General features: G+C 44.5%; 2 protein-coding genes across 17 annotated transcripts in view; one reads left to right on the forward strand and one right to left on the reverse strand.

Moving 5' to 3' along the window:
* FAM168B (family with sequence similarity 168 member B) overlaps window positions 1–13,110 on the reverse strand; it is a 44,100-nt gene extending 30,990 nt beyond the window's left edge. For 2 of the 4 annotated variants that reach the window (XM_021075751.2, XM_021075749.2), the window contains exons 1-2: window positions 12,849–13,110; window positions 3,224–3,304 (exon numbers count right to left, since the gene is read on the reverse strand). In XM_021075751.2, coding sequence (XP_020931410.1) covers window positions 3,224–3,293 — 70 coding nt within the window. In that variant the 5' untranslated portion in view covers window positions 3,294–3,304; window positions 12,849–13,110. Of the gene's footprint in view, window positions 1–3,223; window positions 3,305–12,657 lie in introns of all 4 variants that reach the window. The other 2 variants (XM_085000220.1, XM_021075750.2) reach the window with 1 other exon arrangement.
* A 9,094-nt stretch (window positions 13,111–22,204) lies between these two features.
* Window positions 22,205–26,063, forward strand: part of PLEKHB2 (pleckstrin homology domain containing B2) — a 60,729-nt gene continuing 56,870 nt past the window's right edge. For all 13 annotated transcript variants that reach the window (XR_014829992.1, XR_014829988.1, XR_014829989.1 and 10 more), the window contains exon 1: window positions 22,205–22,282. The gene's annotated coding sequence lies outside the window, so the exon portion shown is untranslated. The remainder of the gene's footprint in view (window positions 22,283–26,063) is intronic.

Raw genomic sequence — 26,063 nt, forward strand, 5'->3', positions numbered from 1 at the left:
CTAAAACAGTAAAAGAATTTTTAAAAAGTCAACAGGAGGAAAAAGTTAATGAAAAAGATTTGGGTACTCCAAATGAAGAAAGTGAACAAAAATAACAGATGCTATCAATTAGAAAAAAATAGTAAGATGGTACATATGAACCCAATTATAATCATCCCCAATACCCTAGGGGGATTGGTTCCAGGACACAATACCCCAAATCTGAAGGGCTGACATATCAGTTATCATACTACAATTAAAAGATGAGGTTTTTAGGATGTGTTCCTTTTTTCCTATTAAATGTAAATTTTAGAAAGTTATGGACAAGCCTCTCCATTTGCTGCTAAGAGTATAAAATGGTCTAAAAGCACTTTTTTCCCTCATAATGTCTTGTTTAGTTTTTGGTTCTAAAGTTATGCTAGCCTTGAAATTCCATAGGTACATTAATTCCCTACGTTAAAACTCCCCCTCCTATTCAAAATACCTAGAGTGGTCTACTAGTTCCTGCACTGACCTCTTGCTAATCCAGAATTATGAAAGTCAAGAAGACTAAAATACCAAAACTAAGAGGCAAGATAGATATAAGGGAAAAAATAACGAGCAGCTATAAAATTTTAAACAGCTGTAAAGTTAAAGATATTTTGTTTTAAACATAATTTTCAAAACAAAAACAAAACAAAACACCCTAAAGAAGTGTACAGGAGTTTCTGCTGTGCCCCAGTGGGTTAAGGATCCCACTGCAGCGGCTCAGGTTGCTGTGGAGGTGCAGGTTTAATCCTCAGCCAGGCACAGTGGGTTAAGGATACAGCATTGAGCAATTGCGGCGCAGACTGCAGCTGCAGATTCAATCCCTGACCCAGGAACTTCCATGTGCCGCAGGTCGAGGGGGCCACAGAACTGAGGAATGGTAGGCAACCAACGTTTCATTACATAGAACTCAGTATCACCAGGTTTTGCCTGTTTCCCCGTCTCTAGATCTATACAGAATTCTCATTAGCTACTTGGAACTGTTTTAACTAGTGTTAATGGGTCTTACCACTAAATTACCTTTTATCAATTCTGGAAAATCCTGTCACTCCTTTTCTTCCAGTCTTTCTTAGACCTACTGGAGCTTTTAATTCTCCTCAAACCTCATCCTAACACCTCTATTTCTTTTTTTTTTTTTTTTTTTCCGTCTTTTTAGGGAGGTTCCCAGGCTAGGAGTCATATCGGAGCTATAGAGGCTGGCCTACCTCACAGCCACAGCAACATCAGATCCAAGCCATGTCTGTGACCTACACCACAGCTAACAGCAATGTTGGATCCTTAACCCCCTGAGCAGGGCCAGGGATAGAACCTACATCCTCATGGATGCTAGTCAAATTCGTTTCCACTGAGCCACGGTGGGAACTTTTTTTTTTTTAAAAAAAGAACCTCTATTTCTTAACCCGCTTTCCTTATGTTGCATTCTGCTCCTCTTTTTAGAAGTGTTTTACCTGCAATTTATATATTCATATATTATTTAATTGTCCTGCAGTATATGGAGTTTCCAGGCCAGGGATCAGATCTGAGCCAGAGTCATGACCTAAGCTGCAGCTGCAGCAATGCTGGATCCTTAACCCACTGAGCTGATTCAGGGATCCAAGCTGCATCCCAACTCTCCCAAGACACTGCCAATCCTGCTGCACCACAGTGGGAATTCCACCTGCAATTTAACTTGAATTTTGTTCAAATTTTTGTTTTCACTTAAGTTCCACCTGGTTCTTTCTGTTTTGATTCTTCTAAATCTTCAACCATTCTAAACATGTTTGTGTGATGTGGTTCCATCCCTGCCATCTATCATGATTGGTGACTCTGACATGGCTGGTCTGCTGTTTTATAACGATTTTGACTTATTAACAGACAGAACTTTGTGGGAAAACCATGTAATTTGAAATGAGAACATCTGCCTCCACAGGAGTTCTGCATTTGCTGCTGTCAGATGCTCCAGGGGGTAATGCAGCTTAAAGACTATTTTTTATGGTAGTTCCTCAATTCACGGTCCCCCTTGGGAAGGACAAGTAATTCAGTGCAGAATTTTAGAAAAGATTTCTCTCTTCCCAGAACCCAAGCAAAGAGGAACTTCCCAGTGGAACCAGTGCATGGACTGTGTATCTCACACCTCTCCATGCAAGCTTCACCCCCGGGAGGAATCAGAGTGATGAGGGGTCCTACTCCAACTCCCAGCCTCACAAGGCCTGAAGGCCTCATTTTCTGATTCCAAGAGGGTTGTTAGTACTCACAAATAACAAATGTCCCTAGGACAGGCTGGTCAGCTTAACAGCCAAATGCTCTGGTTTTTACATCACTTTTTTGGGGGTGGGGGCTTTTTTAGAGCCACACCCACGGCATATGAAGGTTCCCAGGCTAGGGGTCTAATCGGAGCTACAGCCACAGCAATGTGGGATCTGAGCCATGTCAGCTGTGGTGCAGGCGGCAGACATGGCTCAGATCCTTAACCCACTGAGGCCAGGGATTGAACCTCCAATTTCATGGTTCCCAGTCAGATTCGTTTCTACTGTGCCACTATAGGTATTCCATACGTCACTTTCATATTTAGCTGAAGAAGTCTCTTACTTTCTTTCAAGTTCAGTAAACTTTTTTGAAATGTTTTATTCCATTTTCCAGAGGGTTTTAGCTGCAGGGTTTTGAGATTATCTGTTTTACTACATTACCTAAACTCACAATTGTAATATTACAAATAATTACTCCTTTCGAGTACCAATTAGGACAACCATTTGTTATTTTTGTCCCCCAAATTTTGCATTACCCCCTCCATCACAGGCCATGTTTGACTAGCCGACCTTACTAGTCAAACCTCAGTAGACTCCCTCTAGATCAGGGTGCTGGTATGAAGAGAAAAGAAGCCCTTCAGGGTTTCCCTGCAGAGCCAGACGAAGACGCTCACAGTCAAGAGAGAGGCTGAGCACCACAAAGACCACAACGGCGAGAAGTGTGACCTGTGACCCACTCCAAGATGACACTGAGGAAGTGATGCCAAGCACAGGAGGTAGATACACCAGACCCTAGTCCCCACTATTGGAGTCACCACCAGATCAGGTTTTGACCAAAGCCAGTCCTAATGCTTGATTTTTCAATTCCATGAGGCTTTTCTCTTTCTTATCCAAGTCCACTTAATCTGGGTTTGTCCATCAAAAGCATTTTTAGTGACATGGAAATTCACCACGTGTTCAAAGATAATGGAAACAAAATTTTACTTGCTTACCTGGATAACCAATTCCTTTGGCATTTGCATAGGGAACCCCAGAAGAACCCGGGCTATAAACAGGATTCATGATTCCAAGTACTAAAAAAGGAAAAGAAAGTGATTTAGCCAAGCACTTTAAATTTTTTTTTTTTTTTTTTTGGTCTTCTTAGGGCCTCACCGGCAGCATATGGAGGTTCCCAGGCTAGGGGTCTAATCAGAGCTACAGCTGCCAGCCTACACCAGAGCAACAGCAACACGGGATCCGAGCCACGTCTGCGACCTACACCACAGTTCACGACAACGCCAGATCCTTAACCCACTGAGTGAGGCTAGGGATTGAACCCGAAACCTCATGGTTCCTAGTCAGATTTGTTTCCACTGCACCACGACGGGAACTCCAAGCCAAGCACTTTTGATCTCAGGTTTTTATCCACCATCAGTCTCAAGAGAGTAGGTAGCTCTAGTCTATTATAAAACAAGGTATTTTATGCTTCTGCCAACCAACAGAGGACAGAAAAAGAATGCCACAGTCCTAATGGGTGCCCACCAGGACACTGTAAGCTTTCCTTTACAGCCCTCTTCAGTCCATCAGAAGCTAAGGAAAAAAGGTGTTCTCTGTGTCCCTGCTAAAACCAATGAAAGAATATCTATAAATAATCTCAATATCCTTATAACAGAGAACAGTTAAGTAAACCAGAGCTATTCTTTTTTTCTTTCTTTTTTTTTTTCCTTTTTAGAGCCACACCTGTGGCATATGGAAGTTCCCAGGCTAGAGGTCAAACTGACCTACTACCCTACACCACAGCCACATGGGATCTCAGCCACATCTGTGACATATACCATATCCTGCAGCAACACCGCATCCTTAACCCACTGAGCAGGGCCAGGGATCAAACCTGCATTCTATGGATACTAGTTAGGTACTTAACCTGCTGAGCCACAATGGGAACTCTGAAACCAGATCTATCCAGAGCATGAAATACCACACAGCCGCTTTTTAAAAAGTGTTTAGGAGTTCCCCTGTGGCACAGCAGGTTAAGGATCCAGTGTTGCCTTTGCAGCAGCTCCAGTCACTGCTGTGGTGTGTGTTCAAACCCTGGCCTGGGAACTTTTGCATGTCCCAGGAGTGGCCAAAACAAACAAAAAATGTTTAAAAACAGAATGATATGAGGTTAAGGGGGGGAAGGGGGTACAAAACTACATTATGCAGGATGATCCCAAATTTGCACCTACACGTACATGCACTTGCACCTCCAGCACAAACAGAAAAAAGTCTGGGAGGAAATTACAATATGAATAGGTGATTGTCTTTAAATGGGGTAGTTCAGTACTCTTTTGGCACCTTATCACTGAAATAATGTTTACTAAACATATGTATATTTCTTAAAAAAGACAAATCAACTACAGCCCAGCAACTCTATTAACTCCTTCAATGTTCTATAATTCACAATCTTTTTTTCCTGGAAAGTTCAAGAACTTGAACAAATACAATCATGATTTTATCCCTTCCTCTGAATTTATCACCCAATGTATTCTTAAAGGATGAGCTTCATTAAGACTATTTAGTACTCTTTATCTAGCAGGTCAGCCACTGCTATATGTGGTAGTAAGAATTAAGGGGATGGGAGTTTCTGGCATGGTGCAGCAGAAACAAATCTGACTAGGAACCATGAGGTTGCAGGTTCAATCCCTGGCCTTGCTCAGTGAGTTCAGGATCCGGCATTGCCATGAGCTGTGGTGTAGGTGGCAGACGTGGCTCAGATCCCACATTGCTATGGCTGTGGCGTAGGGCAGCCACTGTAACTCTGATTAGACCCCTAGCCTGGGAACTGCCACATGCTGTGGGTGCAGCCCTAAAAAGCAAAAAACAAGAAAAAAAAAGAATTAAGGGGATCTTTTTTTTTGGCCACGGCCACAGCACATGGAAATTCCCACAGATCAAATCATACCCTTACCACAGCAGCAAGTCAAACCACTGCAGTGATAACACCAGATCCCTAACCTACTGTGCCACAAGATAGCTCCTAGGAGATCATAAATCCAAAAATAAAAATGGGGGAATTCCCATTGTGGCACAGCTGAAAGGAACCTGACTAGGAACCGTGAGAACACAGTTTCAATCCCTGGCCTCCCTCAAGGGGTTAAGGATCCAGCGTGGCCGTGAGCTGTGGTGTAGTTGCAGACATGGCTTGAATCAAGCATTGCTGTGGCTGTGGCATAGGCTGGCAGGTGTAGCTCCAATTAGACCCCTAGCCTGGGAACCTCCATACGCTGTGGGTGTGGCACTAAAAGGCAAAAACAAACAAACAAACAAAGAATGGGGAGTTCCTCCTGTGGCTCAGGCCACTGTAGAGGCACGGGGTTCAATACCCAGCCTGGTCCAGTGAGTTAAAGGATACATCACTGCCAAGGCTGCGTGCAGAGGTGATAAATAAATAATTAAAAAATAAAGATAAAAATAGCAATGGAAGAGGGGGCAGGTATATAGGAACTCTGCATTTTCTGCTCAATTTTGCTGTAAACTAAAACTAAACAAGCTAAAACTGCTCTAAAAATAGTTTACTTTTTATTCATTTTTATTTTTTATTTGTCTTTTGTCTTTTTAGGGCCGCATCCGCAGCATATAGAGGTTCTCAGGCTAGGGGTCTAATCGGAGCTACAGCGGCTGCCCTACGCCACAGCCACAGCAACGTGGGATCTGAGCTGCATCTGAGACCTACACCACAGCTCACGGCAATGCTGGGTCCTTAACCCACTTGAGCAAGGCCAGGGATCAAACCCAAAACCTCATGGTTCTTAGTTGGATTCATTTCCGCCGCACCACAAGAGGAACTCCACAATAGTTTATTTTAAAAGAAAAATAGGGGTTCCTATCATGGCTCAGCAGTTAACGAACCCAACTAGTATCCATGCAGACATGAGTTTGATCCCTAGCCTTGCTCAAGTGAGTTAAGCATCCAGCATTGCCGTGAGCTGTGGGGTAGGTCACAGACGTGGCTCAGATCTGGTGTTGCTGTGGCTGTGGCTGTGGCATAGACCCTCAGCTACAGCTCTGATTTGACCCCTAGCCTGGGACCCTCCATATGCCTCGGGTGTGGCCCTTAAAAAACAAAAAAGATAAAAGAAAAATAAAAACATAAACTGTACGTGAATTTGCTCTAGTGTCCACCTTCCCCATCACCTCCTTGGCTAGAACGCAGCCCCATGTAGGCAGGGAACTGGAACTTAGTCCTATTTGCAGTACTTCAAGTACTAGTAACAATGTCTGACACACAATGAAGTGCAACTACTTGCTGACTTTCTAAAAAACACTTGCACCTTGGAGTTCCTGTTGTGGCACAGCGGAAACAAATCCAACTAGGAACCATGAGGTTACAGATTCGTTCCTTGACCCTGCTCAGTGACTTAGGGATCTTGCGTTGCCGTGAGCTGTGGTGTAGGTTGCAGACACAGATTGGATCTGGTGTTGCTGTAGCTGTGATGAGGCCTTCGGCTACAGCTCCGATTTGACCCCTAGCCTGGGAACCTCCATATGCCTCCAGTGCGGCCCTACAAAGCAAAAAAAAAATAAAAAATAAAAAACACACGTACCTCAAAACACTCTAGGTATCAAATTCCATTACAAAGACAAAATACAAAAACAAACCATATCAGGAGTTCCTGTTGTGGCGCAGTGGTTAACGAATCCGACTAGGAACCATGAGGTTGCGGGTTCGATCCCTGCCCTTGCTCAGTGGGTTAATGATCCGGCGTTGCCGTGAGCTGTGGTGTAGGTTGTAGACGCGGCTCGGATCCCGAGTTGCTGTGGCTCTGGCGTAGGCTGGTGGCTACAGCTCCGATTCGATCCCTAGCCTGGGAACCTCCATATGCCACGGGAGCGGCCCAAGAAACAACAAAAGACAACAACAACAACAACAAAAAAACCATATCAAATTTTTAGCTCACCTCACTCAAAATATTCACAGCCAAAGAGTTCAGCACACACAACTATAGTCAGTCAAGTTCTTAGCCTTTGTAACACGTTCTAATCGAAATACAAATAAATTGGGGTATCACTGATGCGGACATTCATTACTTAACTAATTTTTTTAACTTCCATACCAAAAGGCAGATGACAAATTGCCATGACATCCACAACTACAGCTAAGAGAGAGGTCTAGATCAGTGCTATCCAACAGTACCTTCTATGGAGAGGAAGATGTTCTCCATCTGGGCTATCCAGTGTGGCATCTATTAGCTACAAGTAACTACTGAGCACCTGGCAAATGGGGCTAGTGTAGAATCTGGGGGTTTTTTAGTTTTATTCAACTTCAATCTAAATTTAAATAGTGGCTCAGTGGTTAACGAATTCAACCAGGAACCATGAGGTTGCGGGTTCTATCCTTGGCCTCGCTCAGTGGGTTAAGGACCCAGCATTGCCGTGACCTGTGGTGTAGGTCACAGTAGCAGCTTGGACCCTGCATTGCTGTGGCTCTGGCATATACTGGCAGCTGTAGCTCGGATTAGACCCCTAGCCTGGGAACCTCCATATGCCCAGGGTGGGACCCAGAAAAGACAAAAATAATAATAATAATAATAAATTTAAATAGTCACACATAGCTAGAGTGACAATGGACAATGGAGATCTACAGAACAGTCTAGAAAGAAACACGGATAGGAAGGCATTTAAAGAAGACAAGAGAACTGACTGTGTATTTTACACCACAGTTTAAGAATAAATAGTTGGAAGTTCCTGCCATGGTACAATACGTTAAGAATCTTGACTGCAACAGTCTGAGTCACTGTGGAGGTGTGGGTTCAATCTCTGGCGTGGCACAGTGGGTCGCAGCTGCAGCTTGGATTTATCCCTGGCCTGGGATCTTGGGTTTGGTCATTAAAAAATAAAATAAACAAGTTAGGAACTGGCAATTCCTATTACTCTGACCATTAAGCCATTCTGGGAGGATTTACAACATTAGGATTGTGGAGGTCTTCACATATTTCATCTAATTCTCTGGTTTGACTATCATCTCTAGAGAAGTGAATACCTCCCAAAACTCTATTTCTCTATTCTGTGCCAAGATCTAACTTCATTTTCTTTTTTTTTTTTTTTGTCTTTTTTTTTTTTGTCTTTTTTTGCTATTTGTCTTTTTGTTGTTGTTGTTGCTATTTCTTGGGCCGCTCCCGTGGCATATGGAGGTTCCCAGGCTAGGGGTCCAATCGGAGCTGTAGCCACCAGCCTACGCCAGAGCCACAGCAACGCGGGATCCGAGCCGCGTCTGCAACCTACACCACAGCTCACGGCAACGCCAGATCGTTAACCCACTGAGCAAGGGCAGGGACCGAACCCGCAACCTCATGGTTCCTAGTCAGATTCGTCAACCACTGCGCCTCGACGGGAACTCCTAACTTCATTTTCTTAATTAAATTCAAGATAAGTAAAGCACTGTGCAAAAGCTGTAGAGTAAAAAAGCAAGTCACATTCCTTGTTCTGAGTATACAATCTTTTCTAGTGCTGTCCATAGAACTTCCTGTGAAAATGGAAATGTATGTCTGCTCTGTCCCCATACAGTGCCACTGAACATTTGAAATATGGCTACGACCAAAGAACTGCATTTTAATTTAACTTTAATTGAACAGCCACATGGAGGTGATGGCTATAGTACTGGACAATGCAGGCCTATAAGACAAAAGACATAAGTAAGGGAGATCCTCACTGTGACTCAGAGGTAACTAACCCAACTAGTATCCATGAGGATGTGGGTTCAATCCCTGTCCTCACTCAGTGGGTTAAGGATCTGGCACTGCAATGAGCTACAATTTAGGTTGCAGATGCGGGCTTTCCTGTGGCTGTGGTGTAGGCTGGCAGCTATAGCTCCTATTTGACCCCTAGCCTGGGAACTTCCATATGCCACAGGTAGGGCCCTAAAAAGCAAAAAAGCAAAAAAAAAAAAAAAAAAAAAAAAAAAAAAAGACTAAAAAAGAGAACAACTGTCTAATAAAAAAATGCAGGACTCTTCATAGCAATAAATGTGTAGTTGAGACATTTATTTAGAATATAATTCAAAACGCATCTATTTATTGATTAGAGGATATGAAAGCTGAACCCACCGACCACTCAACCATACCACTTACTATGTGCATCCTCATATGATGGAATTCCTCTACATCATCTGAGGTGTCCTGCTACCAAAACACTAAACTCTGAGTCCAACAGAGCCTATGCATCTAACTCCTGGGTTACAGGAAAAGGCAGGAGTTGGAGGAATATGCTGAATACCATGAAGCAACCAGGCAAACCCAAAAGGAGGGGTGTTCTAGAGGACAAGGGATAAGTCAATGGTCTGTAAAAAGGTGGAGAGTACAGAGAAGGACAGTTCTAGACTAAGAGAGATTTAGATATGAAGGCCATAGTAAGCTTTTATTTGGATCCTGATTTAGATGGAAAAACTATAAAAAGGTATTTTAAGGATTTGGGGTTACAAATGAATACATGCTAGGTATCAAATGGCATTAAACTGTTAATACTGTTATGTATGATAACACCATTTTGGTTATATAAAGATGCATCGATTTTTAGAAGTACTGTTTTAAACTATGTAAGGGTAGGATTTCCCTGTGGCACAGCAGGGTAAGGACCTGGCACTGTCACTGCAGTGGTGAGGGTTGCTGCTGTGGCAAGGGTTCAATCCCTGGCCTGGGAACTCCATGCCACAAGCAAAAACAAAAACAAAAACAAAAAAATAGACTATTTAAGGATAAAAATGACATAGGTTTGTAATTCAAAGTATTTTTACAAAAGGAATTAGGAAGTTGAGTATATGGCTCTATATTTTGTATCTTACACTTTTTTTTGGGGGGGGTATCTTTTTTTTTAGGGCCGCACCTGAGGCATACGGAGGTTCCCAGGCTAGGGGTCGAACTGGAGCTGTAGCTGCTGGCCTATGCCACAGCCACAGCAACTCGGGATCTGATCCGAATCTTCGACCTACACCACAGCTCACAACAATGCCAGATCCTTAACCCACTGAGCAAGGCCAGGGATCGAACTCAAAACCTCATGGTTCCTAGGTGGATTTGTTAACCACTGAGCCACAACGGGAACTCCACCTTACACTTTTTAAATAAGGAAAAAAACCCACCATCTCTCTGCCTCGAATTCTAGTGCCACTAGCCATTCAGAAACCACCAATTTCCCAGTCTGATATGGTGTAGGCCAAGGATCCCAATTCCAAGGCTAGATCCAGAGGCCATTACTTTTTTTTTTTTAAGTTTCTCATTTGTAATGACTCAAATGTCAGAATTCCTATGGGTGGTCTAAGACTTGCAGCAAAATAAATAAATCCCAGATTTACCTTTAAAAAAACATGACAGCAAAAATTTCTCAATTTGACAATTCAATAATAATCAGAAAGTATATTTAAGACTAAAAATATACACTGACCTAAACAAGGTTCCCTCAAAAACCTGTAATCCCAAAATTTTAAAGGCCGTGTATGTTAATATTTCGTATCAACAAAACATATGTCAAGGGGCTTAAACTCTCTCTCTGAGACAGCAATGTACAAGATAAATTCTCTTTAGCATAATCAACACAGGAAATTCTCAGTAACATCTGATAACACCAGGAAGAGTACACATGGAGCTCCTGCTGTGGCGAAATGGTTGCAGAGTCTTGGGAGCCCTGGAACACAGGTTCAATCCCTGCCTGGCCTGACACAGTGGATTAAGGATCTGGCATTGCCACAGTTGCAGATTAGGTGGCAACTTCAACTCGGATCTGATCCCTGGCCCAGGAACTCCATCTGCTGAGGGGCAGCCATAAATAAATAAGTAAATAAGAAAGTATATAATTGGAGTTCCTCAGTGGCTCAGAGTGTTAAGGATCCTGTGTTGTCACTGCAGTGGCATGGGTTCAATCTCCTGCCCGGAGAACTTTAGTATGCCACAAGCCCAGACAAAACATAAAAACAAAAATTCTCAGTTCCCCCCCTCAAGGTCTGCAATATATTGGGAGAAATTCATGTAATTCTGCACAGAACTGGAAAGACTTCAAAGATATAGACATTAGGAAGAACACAAACAAGAAAAGTAACCGTAACTCTATTACACCAGTATACTCTTTTAACACTGCTCAACTGATCCAGGAAAAGAAGTTGCTCACCTAAGACAAGTTTGGAAAAAAAATTTCCCTTTAAACTACAAAACAAATAAAAAGCTAAAATAGCACTCTTTAAATGCACTTAAGTTTTTTTAAAAAGTCAGTCCTCTACCTCTGTGGCATTGCTCTACTTGTTTCCCCGCTGTTTGAAAATTAAAATAATTTTGACATTACAGTTCTGTATAACCTTACAAGAGAAGTGAGTTGAATGGCAGCTGTAGAGCAGAATACTAACTAAAAATCCTAACAAATATGTCAGGGCCTGATAAGAAGGCAGAGACAACAACAGCAGCAGATGCAGACGGCGCTTCCTCCTCCTCCTACTGGGATGCAGGCTGCCTTCGACACACAGGGCCCAATCCTTCCACTATCCAAAGGGCAGGAGGCAGGAAAAGGGGATGCTACCTGCTCGGCATTTCTAGTGACTGCTTCACAAACAACAGCCATAAGAGCTTAGAGGAAGCCTGCTGTCTCCAACCCTTCAAGTCTGCGGGGACATCCACCAGACCTTCTCTTCCATTTTGGTCACAAACACGACTAAACCAAAGTTTAGTCGTGCAAACACTCGTACTAGAGCAAGCCCGCTTCACAGAGCTTAAAAAAAAAAAAAGAAAAATCTTCACCGTGTGCACAAGACCTTCAACGTTAGAAAATTAACCTTTAATTGTTCAACTGTTCGCTGGCAAAGCAAAAATAAGTATCTTTACTCACCGAAGGGGAAAAACGCGTCCTTACTAGAGTTGGCAAGTTTTTCCATATAATGTTTTGAGAAAATAATCTAAAATTACACAAGGACGACTTGAGAATTGGAGTGGAAACTAGACAAATCTTATCATTTCAAAAAAAAGTTGTCTTGCACGGTAAAACACTCCAAATACCTTTATGTATGACTTCAATGAAACATTAACTCATACAACCCATTAGATGCATTCTTACATATACTGTAAAAGAGAAAAACCCTGCGGACACTTTGTAAAGGCGCACCTCTCGCCCAAAGTTAACCCAGACTGGGCCACGATTCGTCCTTTCTGACGAAAACATTGAAAGTCTTTCAAGTTAAGGTTTTGCCAGGCATCGGAATAATATTTACTTTGTGGGTAAACAGAGTGAAGAGTTTACACACTGGAAACGATTAAAATCATAAGAACCCTAAACCCTAAGTTACAGAAACACCACTCCACTGCTTCCCCATTTTTTCGCACGTTTTTCTGATCTCATCACCCAAACCTTAAAAGGGCCCAGACAACATTCTCCTGCAACGAGGGCCCCTCTCACCGGCCCCCGCGCAGCGTCCCCGCCGCCCCTGCCGCACCTGCCCGCGCGCCAGGCCGCCCAGCTCCGCCTCCCTCGGGCCCCGCCGGCCCGCCGAGCCCCGCGGGACAAAGCACCGCCGCGGGCCCGACCTTGGCACCGCCCAGGTCGGCAGCACAAAGCACCGCACTTCCGGCCGCGCACGCCGCCGCGGAGCCCCCCGCCCGCCCCGCCCGCCCCGCCCGCACTCACCGCACCGCGACAGCGGCCTGGGCCTCGGTGACCAGCGCTCGCCCACCCGGAGCGGGCTCCGCGGTGTGGCTCGACGACGGGCGCGCTCCGCGGAAGCCTATTCCGATGCGGGGCTGAGCCGCGAAGCCCCGGTAGCCGTCGCCGCCGCCGCCGCCGCCGCCGGCTCACCGGCCCGCGCTCCCGATTGCCCGGCTCGGCCCGGCCCGCCTCTCCGCAGCCCGCGCTCCCCGCCAACCGTGCGCAGCCGCCGAACTCCGACCTCACTTCCGCCTGGAGCGCGCCGTGCCGGGGGCGCGCCGGCACGTGACCCGACGGCGCCTTCCGGACTCGGGGCGGCGTGCGCGCTCCCGCCGGCAGCCGAAAGGCCCCCGGATGCGGAGTCAGTGGGGAGCTGCGGGTTCCAGGCGTCTGGCTTGTGCAGGGCCCAGGGCTTGAGAGGTCATCGCGCCTGGGGACTGTCTCTGTTGACCTCTTCCAATACACGCTCATGTGAAATGTTTTCTGTTACGCTATTTGCGCTCCTATTCGTGCAGTGCGGAAAGAAAATAATTACAGCATTTTAGTAACTTATAAAAAAATGTAATAATTTTGTATTTAAAAACAGCCACACTCTGCGAGAACCCTTGTGTAAATGCAGGGTCGGCGGTGGAGGGAGCGCGCCTCCCGGCTGCCAGGCTCAGCAGCCCTGGCTGGGGGTGAGCAGAAGCCTTGATCGCGGGTGGGCGGCCTGGGGCTCGGCGAGCTGGGACCGCCGGGATTGTGGAGCCGCCACGCTGTCAGCCCGCACGCATGGGCACTCAGTGCGATCGCCTCACGCTCTGCATTCATTAAGTCACTTAATACTCATGATAAATCATTTTGCCGACCCAGGATTGAAACCCCAACCTTTAGCTTCAGAGCCCTTGCTTTTGAGAGTGGCTGGGGGTGTCCGGTTTTGCGCTTTCGCAGAACTGCCCTGTCTGCAACGTTAATAGAACCTACAAATTCCGTGCCTCAGCTGAGAGCCAATGGGTCTGCCTTGGAGAAAGGTGGAGGAATCCTGTGGCCCGTACTCAGCAGAAAGAGTCCATGCAGCCTACCTTGCCCTAACCAAGCTGAGAACACAGGCTACGGATCCAAGTCTTTACTTGGCATCTATAAGAGTTCAGTGCAGGTTAAAATAGTTGCAAAGGACTTGATTTTTGACACACTGTAAATAACAATGGTTTTAGATAAGACTGGATATTACTCTTTAAAATATATCCTTTGGCATATGGACAGCGTGGTGATTTGATTCCCACTATTTTCCATTTTAAAAATACTTGGGAGTTCTCCTTGTGGCACACAGACGGGCAGCGCCTCTGCAGCACCAGGAGGTGGGTTCCATCCCAGGTCTGGCACAATGGGTTAAAGAATCTGGTTGCTGGAGTTCCCCGTTGTGGCACAGCGGAATCCAACTAGTATCCATGAGGATGCAGGTTCAATCCCTGGCCTCACTTAGTGGGTTGGGGATCCCGCTTTGCCCTGAGCTGTGGTATAGGTCCCATATGCGGCTGGGATTCCCGGTTGCTGTGTGGCAGGCAGCTGTAGCTCTGAATCGCCCCCTAGCCTGAGAACCTCCATATGCCGCTGGTTTGGCCCTAAAAAATAAAAGGAATCTGGCTGTTGCAGCAGCAGCAGCAGCAGCATAGGTAGTAACTAAGGCTCAGCTCCCTGGTTCCAGAACTCTATGGCGGTTGGGGGGCGGGACCTAAAAAGAAAAAAACAGAAAACAAAAAACATGAATAAGGAAATTCCCTTGAACCTGAGCAAATTAAGGATCCAGCATTGTCACTGCTGTGGCTCTGGTTACAGCTGTGGTGCAGGTTCCATCCCTGGCCTGGGAATTTCTGCATGCCACAGGTGTGGCCAAATAAATAAATAAATAAATAAATTCTGTAACAGAGTGAAATTCTGCTTATTGGTTTTTCTTCTAAAACTCCTGCTTCCTTACCACTGCCCCTACAGAATTTTACCCCAATATATTTGTGTGTTGAGTGTCTTTATTATTATTTTTTAATCACTTTATCAGGATAGCTAGTAAATGCTGTAGTAACAAGCCCCAAATCTCAGTGTCTTCATAAAACAGAAGTTTATTTCTCACTTAAGCATCAAATTCAGAGCAAGTGGAATCACCTAAAAATTACATGGACAATAAGAGAATCCTGCAACAGGTGATAATCAAAATGAGGGGGGGAAAAGCTATCATGAATCTAAATAACTAATTGGATGTAGAGTAGAAGAAAAGACTCATTGTATACGAGTTTACTTATAGGAAAAGTAAATAAACCGATATATTAATATAACAATATAATACCTAGCAATGAACTCTCATGAAAATTGTGCAAGATCTGTATGAACAAAATTTTAAATAACCACTGAATGGTAGGCAACACAAACAAATGGAGAAAAACATCATATTCTTGGATAATTCCTTTAAATTTATGAGTTTAGTACAATTCCTATCAAACATCAGTAATTATTTTTAATAAGATAAAGTGATTCTAATTTACACTTCAGAAAAAATTGCAACAAGAAAATTTAAAAGCAACGATTTCCCATGCAACACAGCAGGTTAAGGATCCTGCCTTGTCTCTGCAGCAGCTGCGGCATGGGTTTGATCCCTGGCCCAGGAATTTCCACAAGCCTCAGGCATGGCCAAAAAGGAAAAGAAAAATCAAAATCAAGACTATCTGCCAGGGAAACTTTGAAAATAAAAAGTAAGGAGTTCCCATCGTGGCTCAGTGGAAAAAAATATGACTAGTATACATGAGGACACAGGTCTGATCCCTGGCCTCACTCAATGGGTTGAGGATCCGGGGTTGCCATGAGCTGTGGTGTAGGTCACAGATGTGGCTCGGATCCCTAGTTGCTGTGGCTGTGGCATAGGCCAGCAGCTACAAGCTCTGATTTTATCCCTAGCCTAGGAACCTCCATATGCCTCGAGTATGGCCCTAAAAAGACAAAAGAAAGAAAGAAAGAAAGAAAGAGAGAGAGAGAGAGAGAGAAAGAGAGAAGGAGTAATAGGGAGGGGGCTACCAGACCTACCAGGTAAGAAAATATGTTTAAAAGCCTCAATCAACAAAGCAGTGTGTTACATGAGTAGACAGACCAGTAAAATATAATAGAAAATCCAGAAATAAGCCAAAATAATTTTTGGAAGATGGAATCTGATAAAGGATATCAAATCACTGGGAAGATGGAATTCCTCTGTGGCTCAGCAGGTTAAAGACCTGGCATTGTCACCGCTGCCACTTGGGTCTCTGCTGTGGCATGGGTTTGATAACTAGTCTGGGAACTTTCAAATACCATGGGCACAACCAAAAAAAAAAAAAAATCAGATGGAAGAAAGATGAACTGTTCAATAAATGGTATTGTGACAGAAATATAGCCATCTGAGAAAACATAAAATAAAATCTATACTTCACAGCATACCAGAATAAAATTCAAATCAAAAAAGATAAATGTACAACAATGGAACAACAGAAAAAGAAAATATGGAAAAATTATTGTTTAACCATTTTATTTTATTTTATTTTTTGGCTATTTGCAGCATGCAGCAAGTTCCCAGGCCAGAAATTGAACTCCTCTCACAGCTGTAACCAGAGCCACAGCAGTGAGAATACTGGGTTCTTAACCCGCTGAGCCACCCAAAAAGGCCTTTTTATACTCCATCTCAAAATGCATGGCTATGGAAAACTTTGGTTTGACAAAGTCACCATGAGCATAGTGAAAAGACAAATGATTAACAAGGAAGAAACAGCCCTAACGCATATTATAGGTAAAGGGTTTATCTCCTTAATATTCAAAGAGTTTCCATAAGTCAGTAAGAGAAAGTCTTACAAGCCAAGAGAAGAAAAGGAAGTAAACGGGGATTCCCCTTGTGGCTTAGCAGGTTAAGAACCTGACTAGTATCAATGAGGATATGGTTCAATCCCTGGCCTCATTCAGTGGGTTAAGGATCTGGTGTTGCCACAAGCGTCAGTGTAGGTTCTGGATGCAGCTCAAGTCTGGTGTTGCTGTGGCTGTGGTGTAGGCTGGCAGCTGCAGCTCCATTTGGACCCCTAGCCTGGGACCTTCCATATGCTGCAGGTGCAGACATTAAAAAAAAAAAAAAAAAAAAAAAAAAAAAAAAGACAAATATGCGTAAAGACTCCCTGCTCTGGTGCAAGGGGATCTGTAGCATCTTTGCAACACCAGGCTGCAGGTTTGATCCCCAGCCTGAGCCTGGCACAGTAGGTTAAAATATCTGGTGTTGTCCAATTTGCGGCATAAGTCTCAACTGTGGCTCAGATCTAATCCCTGGCCCAGGAACTCCATATGCTGCAGGGTGGTCAAAAAGGAAAAAAAAAAAAGAGAAAGAGAGAGAGCAGTTCCCGTCGTGGTATTGCGGAAACGAATCCGACTAGGATCCATGAGGTTGCAGGTTTGATCCCTGGTCTCACTCAGTGGGTTAAGGATCTGGCATTGCCTTGAGCTGTGGTGTAGGTCAAAGATGAGGCTTGGATCCTGCATTGCTGTGGCTAGGCTGGCAGCTGTAGATCCAATTGGACCCCTAGCCTGGGAATCTCCACAAGCCGCAGTTGTGGACATGAAAAGGAAAAAAAAAAAAAAAAAAAAAAAAAGAGAGAGAGAGAGAAAGAGACAAATACACATAAACCTTTTCATCCAATAATCCCACTTCTGGGAGTGTGTCTACAGAGATAATCTCTGAAGTGTAAAATGAAATAAGTTCCAGCTCCTTCATTACAGCATTGTTGAGAGTAACAAAATATCCAAAACAATCCTAGTATTTGTCACTAGGGGACTGACTGAATAATTTACTCTATAACTCAAGAAAGAAATGAGCAACTTTTTATATACTGAAATGGAAATATCTTCAAGGTAGACTGTTAAATGAACAAAGCCAAGAGTAGAACTGTTGCTATGGGCTGAACTGTGTCCCCTACTCCCAAATCACATGTGGAAGCCCTAAATCCCTGTGCTTCAGGAATGGAACTGTATCTGCAGCTAGGGTCTTTAAAGAGGTAATTAAGTTAAAATGAGGTCAGTAGGGTGGGCGCTAATCCAGTCTGACTGATATCTTTATAAGAAAAGGAGATTAGGATACAGACAACACAGGTCTATGGACATCCCTATGAGGACACAGTGAGTAGGTGACCATCTGCCAACCATGGAGAGGGGCTTCAGAAGAAACCAATCTTTGTTGTCTAAACTGTCTTGTCTGTGGTATCTGTTATGGGAGACTTAGCTAACTGATTCAATTGTGCTAAAGAACATTGTGTAAAAAGGGGAAATGAAAAAATACATATTTGTATTTATTTGCATACAAACACAAATAATTTTAAAAACTCAAGAAACTAGCAGTGCTTACCTGTGGTGAGCCTAGGGCTAAGTAGACTCTGAGCCCATGGGTGATGCAGGTGAGAAGGCTAATTTTAAAGATTTTGCTTTTGAACTATGTGAATATATTACATATTATGAAATTAAATTAAGAATAAAAATCTCCCAGTTCTCTGGTGGCTCAGTGGATTAAGGATCTGGGGTTACTACTGCTGTGGCTCTGGTGACTGCTGTGGTGTTAGTTCAATCCCTGGCCCAAGAACTTCCACATTCCAAGGGCATGGCCAAAATAAATTAAAAAAAAAAAAATCTGTAAGGACAACTTGATCCCCTTGCTGTACAGTGGGGAAAAAAAAAAATCTCATACATTTTGATAAAAGTGTAAAATGGTATAATCATTTTGGAAAAAAGTCTGGTCTTTTTTTTTTGCTTTTTTAGAGCTGCACCTGTGGCATATGGAAGTTCCCAGGCTAGGAGTTGAATTGGAGCTTCAGCTGCTGGCCTAGGCCATGACTGTGACCTATACCCCAGCTCATGGCAACTCCAGATCCTTAATCCACTGAGCAAAGCCAGGGATCAAACCCCAGTCCTCATGGATACCAGTCAGATTTGTTACCATTGCGCTACAATGGGAACTCCTGGTCATTCCTTAAAAAAATAAAGATACACCTATACTTTAACCCGGAAAGTCATATGTATTTGCTAAAGAGAAATGAACACATATCCCCGTGCAAAGAATTGTACAGAAATGTTCAAAGCAGTTTTACTGATAACCAAAAATTAAGACAAATCCACACCTCTATCTTCAGGAGAGCAGCAGCTAACCAAGCTCAGTGATGCAGAGGGCGGCTTTCAACAATCACACTGGCACCTGAAATCCAGGGACACGTTTTCAGGAGTTTGGCAAGCCATTTGTCAAGCACAGACTCTATTAAAAATTAAATTATAGGACAAACAAAAGGAATATTCAAAATTGATTCCTTCCTTCCTAATTACTATCTTGTTCCCTGTGCCCTGAGGCTCTGGGGCAGCTTTGGGACCTGCTCAGTGGAACTGAGGACCAGCACTAGGTTTCGAGCTTGCTTCCCGCCTCCCCCTGGACCCTGAAATCTGCTAGGGCAGGAATGCAACTCATCAGATAATACTAATCAGGGCTTAATTTATTGTTTCTTTAGTTTTATAGACTTATGAATATGATGATAAAATATTAATAATGCAGATTAAAATTTAAAAGGGGCGGTGTCTGTGTCATATTATAAATAGCACAAAAACATTTAGAAAACATTCTTCTAATATTCAAAAATTATTACTGTCCTATACAGCAAAGAAGTCATTCATGTCAAATAAGGTTATTTCACTTTGATCTTACTAGGTAACATAAAGGGAAATAGCAACTCAGAGTACTCTGAGACTTGAGAATAATAAATTGTACAAGTTTGTGGTAGCTCAGTATGAAGCAGTAGATAATCAGAGCAGCCCTCTCTTGAACAGCAGCAACTACCCAGCTCAGGTCATGAAATCGATCTTGTCACTCATTGCCTGTATTTTAAAAAATGAACTAAAAGGAGTTCCCATTGTGGCACAGTGGAAACAAATCAGATTGGTAACCATGACGTTGCGTGTTTAATCCCTGGCCTCACACAGTGGGTTAAGGATCCAACATTGCTGTGAGCTGTGGTGTAGGTCACAGATTTGGCTAGGATCCTGCATTGCTGTGGCTGTGGGGTAGGCTGGTGCCTGTGGCTCTGACTCAGCCCCTAGCCTGGGAACCTCCCTATGTGATGGGTGTGGCCCTTAAAAGCAAAATGAAAAATAAAAAATAAAATAAAATTAAAAATGAGCTAGACTGGAAAATAAAAATGCAGAGTGTGTGGCACCAGAGTAAGGTAAATATTGTTTTGTAAAACATTTTTCATATAAAATCTTTGACACGTGTGTTATGTACTGTATTACAAAGCAAATTTATTATTTTACTTCAAACAGTTTGAAAAAGTCAAACAGTTTGAAAATACTGCTTTAGAGTTCCCGTCGTGGCGCAGTGGTTAACGAATCTGACTAGGAACCATGAGGTTGTGGGTTTGGTCCCTGCCCTTGCTCAGATGATTAACGATCCGGCTTTGCCCTGAGCTGTGGTGTAGGTTGCAGACGTGGCTCTGGCGTAGGCTGGCGGCTACAGCTCCGATTCGACCCCTAGCCTGGGAACCTCCATATGCCGAGGGAGCGGCCCTAGAAAAGGTAAAAAGACCAAAAAAAAAAAAAAAAAAAAAAAAAAAAAAGCTGCTTTAAGGCACTTACATAAAGTAGAATTGTTTAGTCATAGGGTACCTGCACCTTAAAACTTACTAGGTAGTGCTGAGTTGTTCTTCAAAGTGTTTGAAACAAGCTACACTACCTATCCCCAGTAAGAAATGAGCTCTGGTGGTTTTACTTTTTTGTCATATTTAAGATGAACTTCTACATTTTTGCCACAGATAGGTATGAAATTGTATCTCAGCATTTTTTTAAAGTATAGTTGATATATAACACTATCAGTTTCAGGTGTGTTGCAAAGTAATTTAGATGTATGTATATGTATTATATATATAATTTTCAGATTATTTTCCATTATAGCTTACTATGAGATATTGAGTCTTACTCCCTGTGTTATACAGTAAATCCTATTCCTTCTCTATTTTATATATAGTAGTGTGTTCAGGATTTTTTTTTTTTCTTTTTACTGCTGCACCTGCAGCATATGGAAGTTCCTGGGCTAGGGTGTCAAATAGGAACTGCAGCTGAGACCTATACCACAGCCACAGCAACACTGGATCCAAGCCACATTTGCAGCCTATACCGCAGCTTGCAGCAACAGTAACAGCCAGATTCTTAGCCTACTGATAGAGGCTAGGGATCTAACTCCTATCCTCACAAAGACTATGTCAGATTCTTAATCTGCTGAACCACAACGGGAACTCCTAGTCAGGAGTGGTTTTTCTTTCTTTTTTTCTTTTTTTTTTTTTTTTTTTTTGTCTTTTTGTGTTTAGGACTACACTTGCGGCATATGGAGGTTCCCAGTCTAGGGCTCCAATCAGAGCTGTAGCCACCGGCCTATACCACAGCCACAGGAACGCAGGATCCAAGCCCTGTCCGCGACCTACACCATAGCTCACGACAATGCCAGATCCTTAACCCACTGAGCAAGGCCAGGGATGGAACCCACAACCTCATGGTTCCTAGTTGGATTCGTTAACCACTGAGCCACGACAGGAACTCCAGGAGTGTTTTAATTTCCATTTCTTAAATATCTGATGTACATCCTTGTAAACAATTTTTGGCTGGAGTTCCTGTTTATTATAGAATAGCGGACTCAAATAATTACTGGTTTAAAGAGTATTAACTATTTTACATAACTTTGTAAGCCAATTATATGCCAATAAAATTAAAAAAAAGTAAGGAGGAGTTCCCGTCATGGCTCAGTGGTTAACAAATCTGACTAGGAACCATGAGGTTGCTGGTTCGATTCCTGGCCTTGCTCAGTGGGTTAAGGATCTGGCGTTGCCGTCATCTGTGGTGTAGGTTGCAGACAAGGCTCGGGTCCCACGTCGCTGTGGCTCTGGCATAGGCCAGCGGCTACAGCTCCGATTAGACCCCTAGCCTGGGAACCTCTATATGTCGCGGGACTGGCCCAAGAAGTGGAAAAAAGAAAAAAAAAAAAAAAAGAACTATTTTAAAACTCTCGATATTATCAAATTTTACTCCAGGATTGCATCAATTTACAGTTGCACAAGCAAGTTTATGACAGTCACAGTGCTTTCCCCGCCGCAGTTTTTGAGTCACTAGTTCCTCAAAGAAACCCTGCTCGCCTCCTCTTATTGGAAGGTGGTATCTACAAGCACCTTCAGGGTTTACAGCGCCTTTCTAGCTGAAACTTAAGCCCGCCCCGCCCCGTGCGTGCCGTGCGCATGCGCGCCAAGGAGGCGTGACGTCGGACGGCGACCTGGACGCTGGCGTCAGGCAGTTGAGCCGAGGAGCCAGGCAGTGTCCTTGTGCTCCCTTCCTTCTCTGGTACCGGGCCGCGGCCGGAGGCTTTGCAGGTGAATGTTCCTGTTGTTCCCATCCGGACCGGAAGACGCGGACCCCCCCACAGGCCGGGCCTACCCACTCTGCGCCCCTCTAAGGGAACCTCAGGCCCGCCCCCCCTTCCCTACCCCGCCGGCGGTCCCTCCGGAGCCTCCCTCAGGAGACGCCGTCCGTGCACCCCCCACTCCCCGACCCGAGTGCCTCTCCTTCTTTCTCTCCTCTTCTATGCTCCTCCTTTTTCTCTCTGTCCTGTCTTTCCCCCTCCCTTCTCCCCTCTGAAGTCTCGCTGGAGCCTCTCCTAGACCTGCCCGCCTGTGCCCTCTCCCGAGCGGACTCATCTTTTCCCCCAGCCTGTTCCTCCGGAGCCTCACCTAGAGCTGCTCGCCCGCACCCTCTCCGGAGCGGACCCTCCCCTCCCCGGTCCTTCGGAGACTCGCCTAGAGCCGTCTGCTTGCCACCCCTTCCCAGCGGACTCCCTTTACCCTTCCTTCTAGTTCCTCCTGAACCTCCCCTAGAGCCATCCGTCTGAGGGCCCTCCAGAGCGGACCCCCCCCCCCCGCGCAGTCTTGCTGCTCTCCCAGAGGGTGCTTCCCGCTGGCCAGCAGTCTTTCTGCCCGCTAAGCGCGGGTCTCCGCCCCTGCGGTCTCTGGTTTGGGGGATTTGGGCTCTTTTTGTTTTCCTTCTTGCCGGGAGGTCGCATCCTTAAGGAGTCCGGACTGGCCTTGAAGCTTTGTGTTCGCGGGTGGGGCCTGCCTCAGCGTCGTTTCTCCTACCCTCGGGTTTGCAGTGTTTTTTGTAGTTGCTTGGTTTTGTATTGTATTTTTTTTTTCTCTCACGTTTGATCCTCTGACCTAACCACACTGGGAGCCACAGAAGTTAGGGGTTTTCATTTCGCGTCAGAATAGTGTTTTTTGTTCGTTTTTAACTCAAAAGTAGAGAAATTTACATAGAAGACGCTTCATAAGTGACCCAATAGTAAACTTCCAGGTTTTCAGGGTGAGTGAGAGAAAAGAATGAGGTGGGGCGGTCATAGTGTCAAAAAAAAAAAAAAAAATAGATGGGAACGTGGTTAATTCCAAATGCCATTGACTCGTGAGAAACTTTCACATTTCTAGTGCCTTCACTGACTAGGACCGAGTGGAGCCACTGCGAGAGGGAGAGACGCTTTTGCCTAAAGGAAGGGACGTCTAGATAGTTCTGTTTGTTTGTTTTTTAAGGAAACCAGTGCCGGGGCAGGAAGTGACTTGTCTGAATTCACAGAGGGAATTCGGGCCCAAGCTGGGAGTGTCAATTCCCTGATTGTTTACGACCCTTAATATTTGTCTCACAAATTAATGACCAAAATATCTGTGTATATGTGCGTGTGCAGCGAGACTGCCCCTGCTGCTGGTTCTCTTGTGTTCAGTGTTGCCTGGGTCCAGGAAGTTCCTAACCCTGGGCTGGGGCTGATGGTGTAGATAGGAAGTGGGTGTTGGGAAAAGACATCCTGGCTGAGCAGGTGCCTGTCTGGGCTTCCCTTGTCCCTGGTGTTGACTCTGTGTGGTAGTGATGTCTTTATTTAACAACACCCCCCCCCCCCCACAACAGACTGATCTCTAAAGGCAGGAGTCAAACATATGTTGCAGGATTATCCTGGCAGATAAGAATGTCTGGCATGATGTAGCTGGTCAGTAAATGCTTCCTGAAGGAGGCTGCAGAAAAGAACTCAGAAATCAACAACAGTTCTTTACTATCATGTTTTTGTTTCTTTCTTTTCTTTTTTTTGTCTTTTTGCTTTTTCTAGGGCTGCTTCCCGCGGCATATGGACGGTCCCAGGCTAGGGGTCTAATCAGAGCTATAGCGGCCAGTCTACGCCAGAGCCACAGCAATGCCAGATCCAAGCCACGTCTGTGACCTACACCACAGCTCACAGCAACACTGGATCCTTTAACCCACTGAGCAAGGCCAGGGATCGAACCCACAACCTCATGGCTCCTAGTCAGATTCGTTAACCACTGTGCCACGATGAGAACTCCTGTTTCTTTTTCTTTTTTGGCTGCCCTGGGCGTTTGTAATTCCTAGTCTAAGGATCAGATGCAGTTGCAGCCCTGGCCGGAGGATCAAATCTTCGTCCCAGAGCTCCCAGTTCTGTTGGGCCACAGCAGGAACTCTCTCACTAGCTTGTTTTTAATGGTGTTAGCACACTCTGTGGGTAAATTTCCTGAGAAGGACTGAATTTGGGAAATGTGTAGGTCAGTGGTATAGAAGGAATAGAGGCCACTTTTGAGGGAGTCTTATTACTTCCAGGGAAGATAGAGGTTTTTCTTGACTCCTTCTAGAAGGTTTGCTTGCTGTACTTCCCAGCTTGCTATCCTACCTTAATATTTGGATTCTTTCTCTTTTCTTTCTTAATTGGATATATAAAGAACTTACAGAATTACCAAAAATTGCTGAGTAAAAAAAGCCTATTAAAAATGTTACAAAGGAGTTCCCGTCGTGGCGCAGTGGTTAACGAATCTGACTGGGAACCATGAGGTTGCGGGTTCGGTCCCTGCCCTTGCTCAGATGGTTAACGATCCGGCATTGCCGTGAGCTGTGGTGTAGGTTGCAGACGCGGCTCGGATCCTGGGTTGCTGTGGCTCTGGTGTAGGCCAGGGGCTACAGCTCCAATTCGACCCCTAGCCTGGGAACCTCCATATGCCGTGGGAGCGGCCCAAAGAAATAGCAAAAAGAAAAAAAAAAAAAAGTTACAAAAAGTGGATTAGTTGAACCAGTCATATTTTACTGTGTTTTATTGGTTGTATATTTGCTTCTGAATTTGATCATTAGGGCAGAAGGTTGAACTTTGTTGCCTCTTTGTTTTAGTCCTTTTTTTTTTTGGGTACCTGTGGCATATGGAGATTCCCAGGCCAGGGATCCAATGTGAGCTGCATGAGTTCCCTTTATGACTCAAAGGGTTAGGAACCTGACATAGTGTCTGTGAGGATGTGGGTTCAATCCCTGGCCTCGATCAAGGGGTAAGGATCTGGCAAGCTCATTGGGTACAGATGCGGTTCGGATTCTGTGTGTCTGTGGCTCCTATTTGACCCCTAGCCTGGAAACTTCTACATGCTGCAGGTGCTGCCCTTAAAAAAAACCAAATAAACAGAAGAAAAAAAGAATCTGAACTGCAGTTTTGACCTAGCTGTGGCAGTGACACATCCTTAACCCATTGCCCCAGGGATTGAACCTATACCGCCACAGAGACAAGGCCAGATCTCCACTGTGCCACAGGGGGAACTCCTAGTCTGTCCTTTGATGAGTGCTTATGTTGGGCTTGTTGTTAAGACGTGATTGCTATCTGGAAATGGCCAACACCGCATATGAACTGACCTCTAAATGATGATGGGTCACATGATCCTTCTTGTCCCCTGTGTTTTTTTGGAGTCCTTGAAGAACAGGGTTTTTGTCTCTTTGATAAGGAAATAACTTTTTAGCTAAAATACTAGTTTCTCTAGTTAACACATCCTCTAAGTAAAGTTCCTGATAATCTCAGGGACTGAATTTTGTGAAGTGTGTAGGTCAGTGGTATAGAAAGAACAGATACCATTCTTGAGGTAGTCATAGTATTCCTTGGGAAGATATTATTAACTAGAGGAATCAGGCAAAGTGGGCCTTCAGCTCAGAATTGACAGATTCCCTTTCTACCTCTTAAATTTGTCCCTTTGGACTCAGTGCCTTTTTTTTTTTTTGGTCTTTTTGCCATTTCTTGGGCCGCTCCCTCGGCATATGGAGGTTCCCAGGCTATGGGTCTAATTGGAGCTGTAGTCTCCGGCC

Source organism: Sus scrofa, chromosome 15 (genome assembly GCF_054392235.1).
Source record: "Sus scrofa isolate SSC_HxYL_T2T_F1_AM1 chromosome 15, Sscrofa_HxYL_maternal_Yorkshire_Landrace_v2.0, whole genome shotgun sequence".
In the NCBI taxonomy this organism is placed as follows: Eukaryota; Metazoa; Chordata; class Mammalia; order Artiodactyla; family Suidae; genus Sus; species Sus scrofa.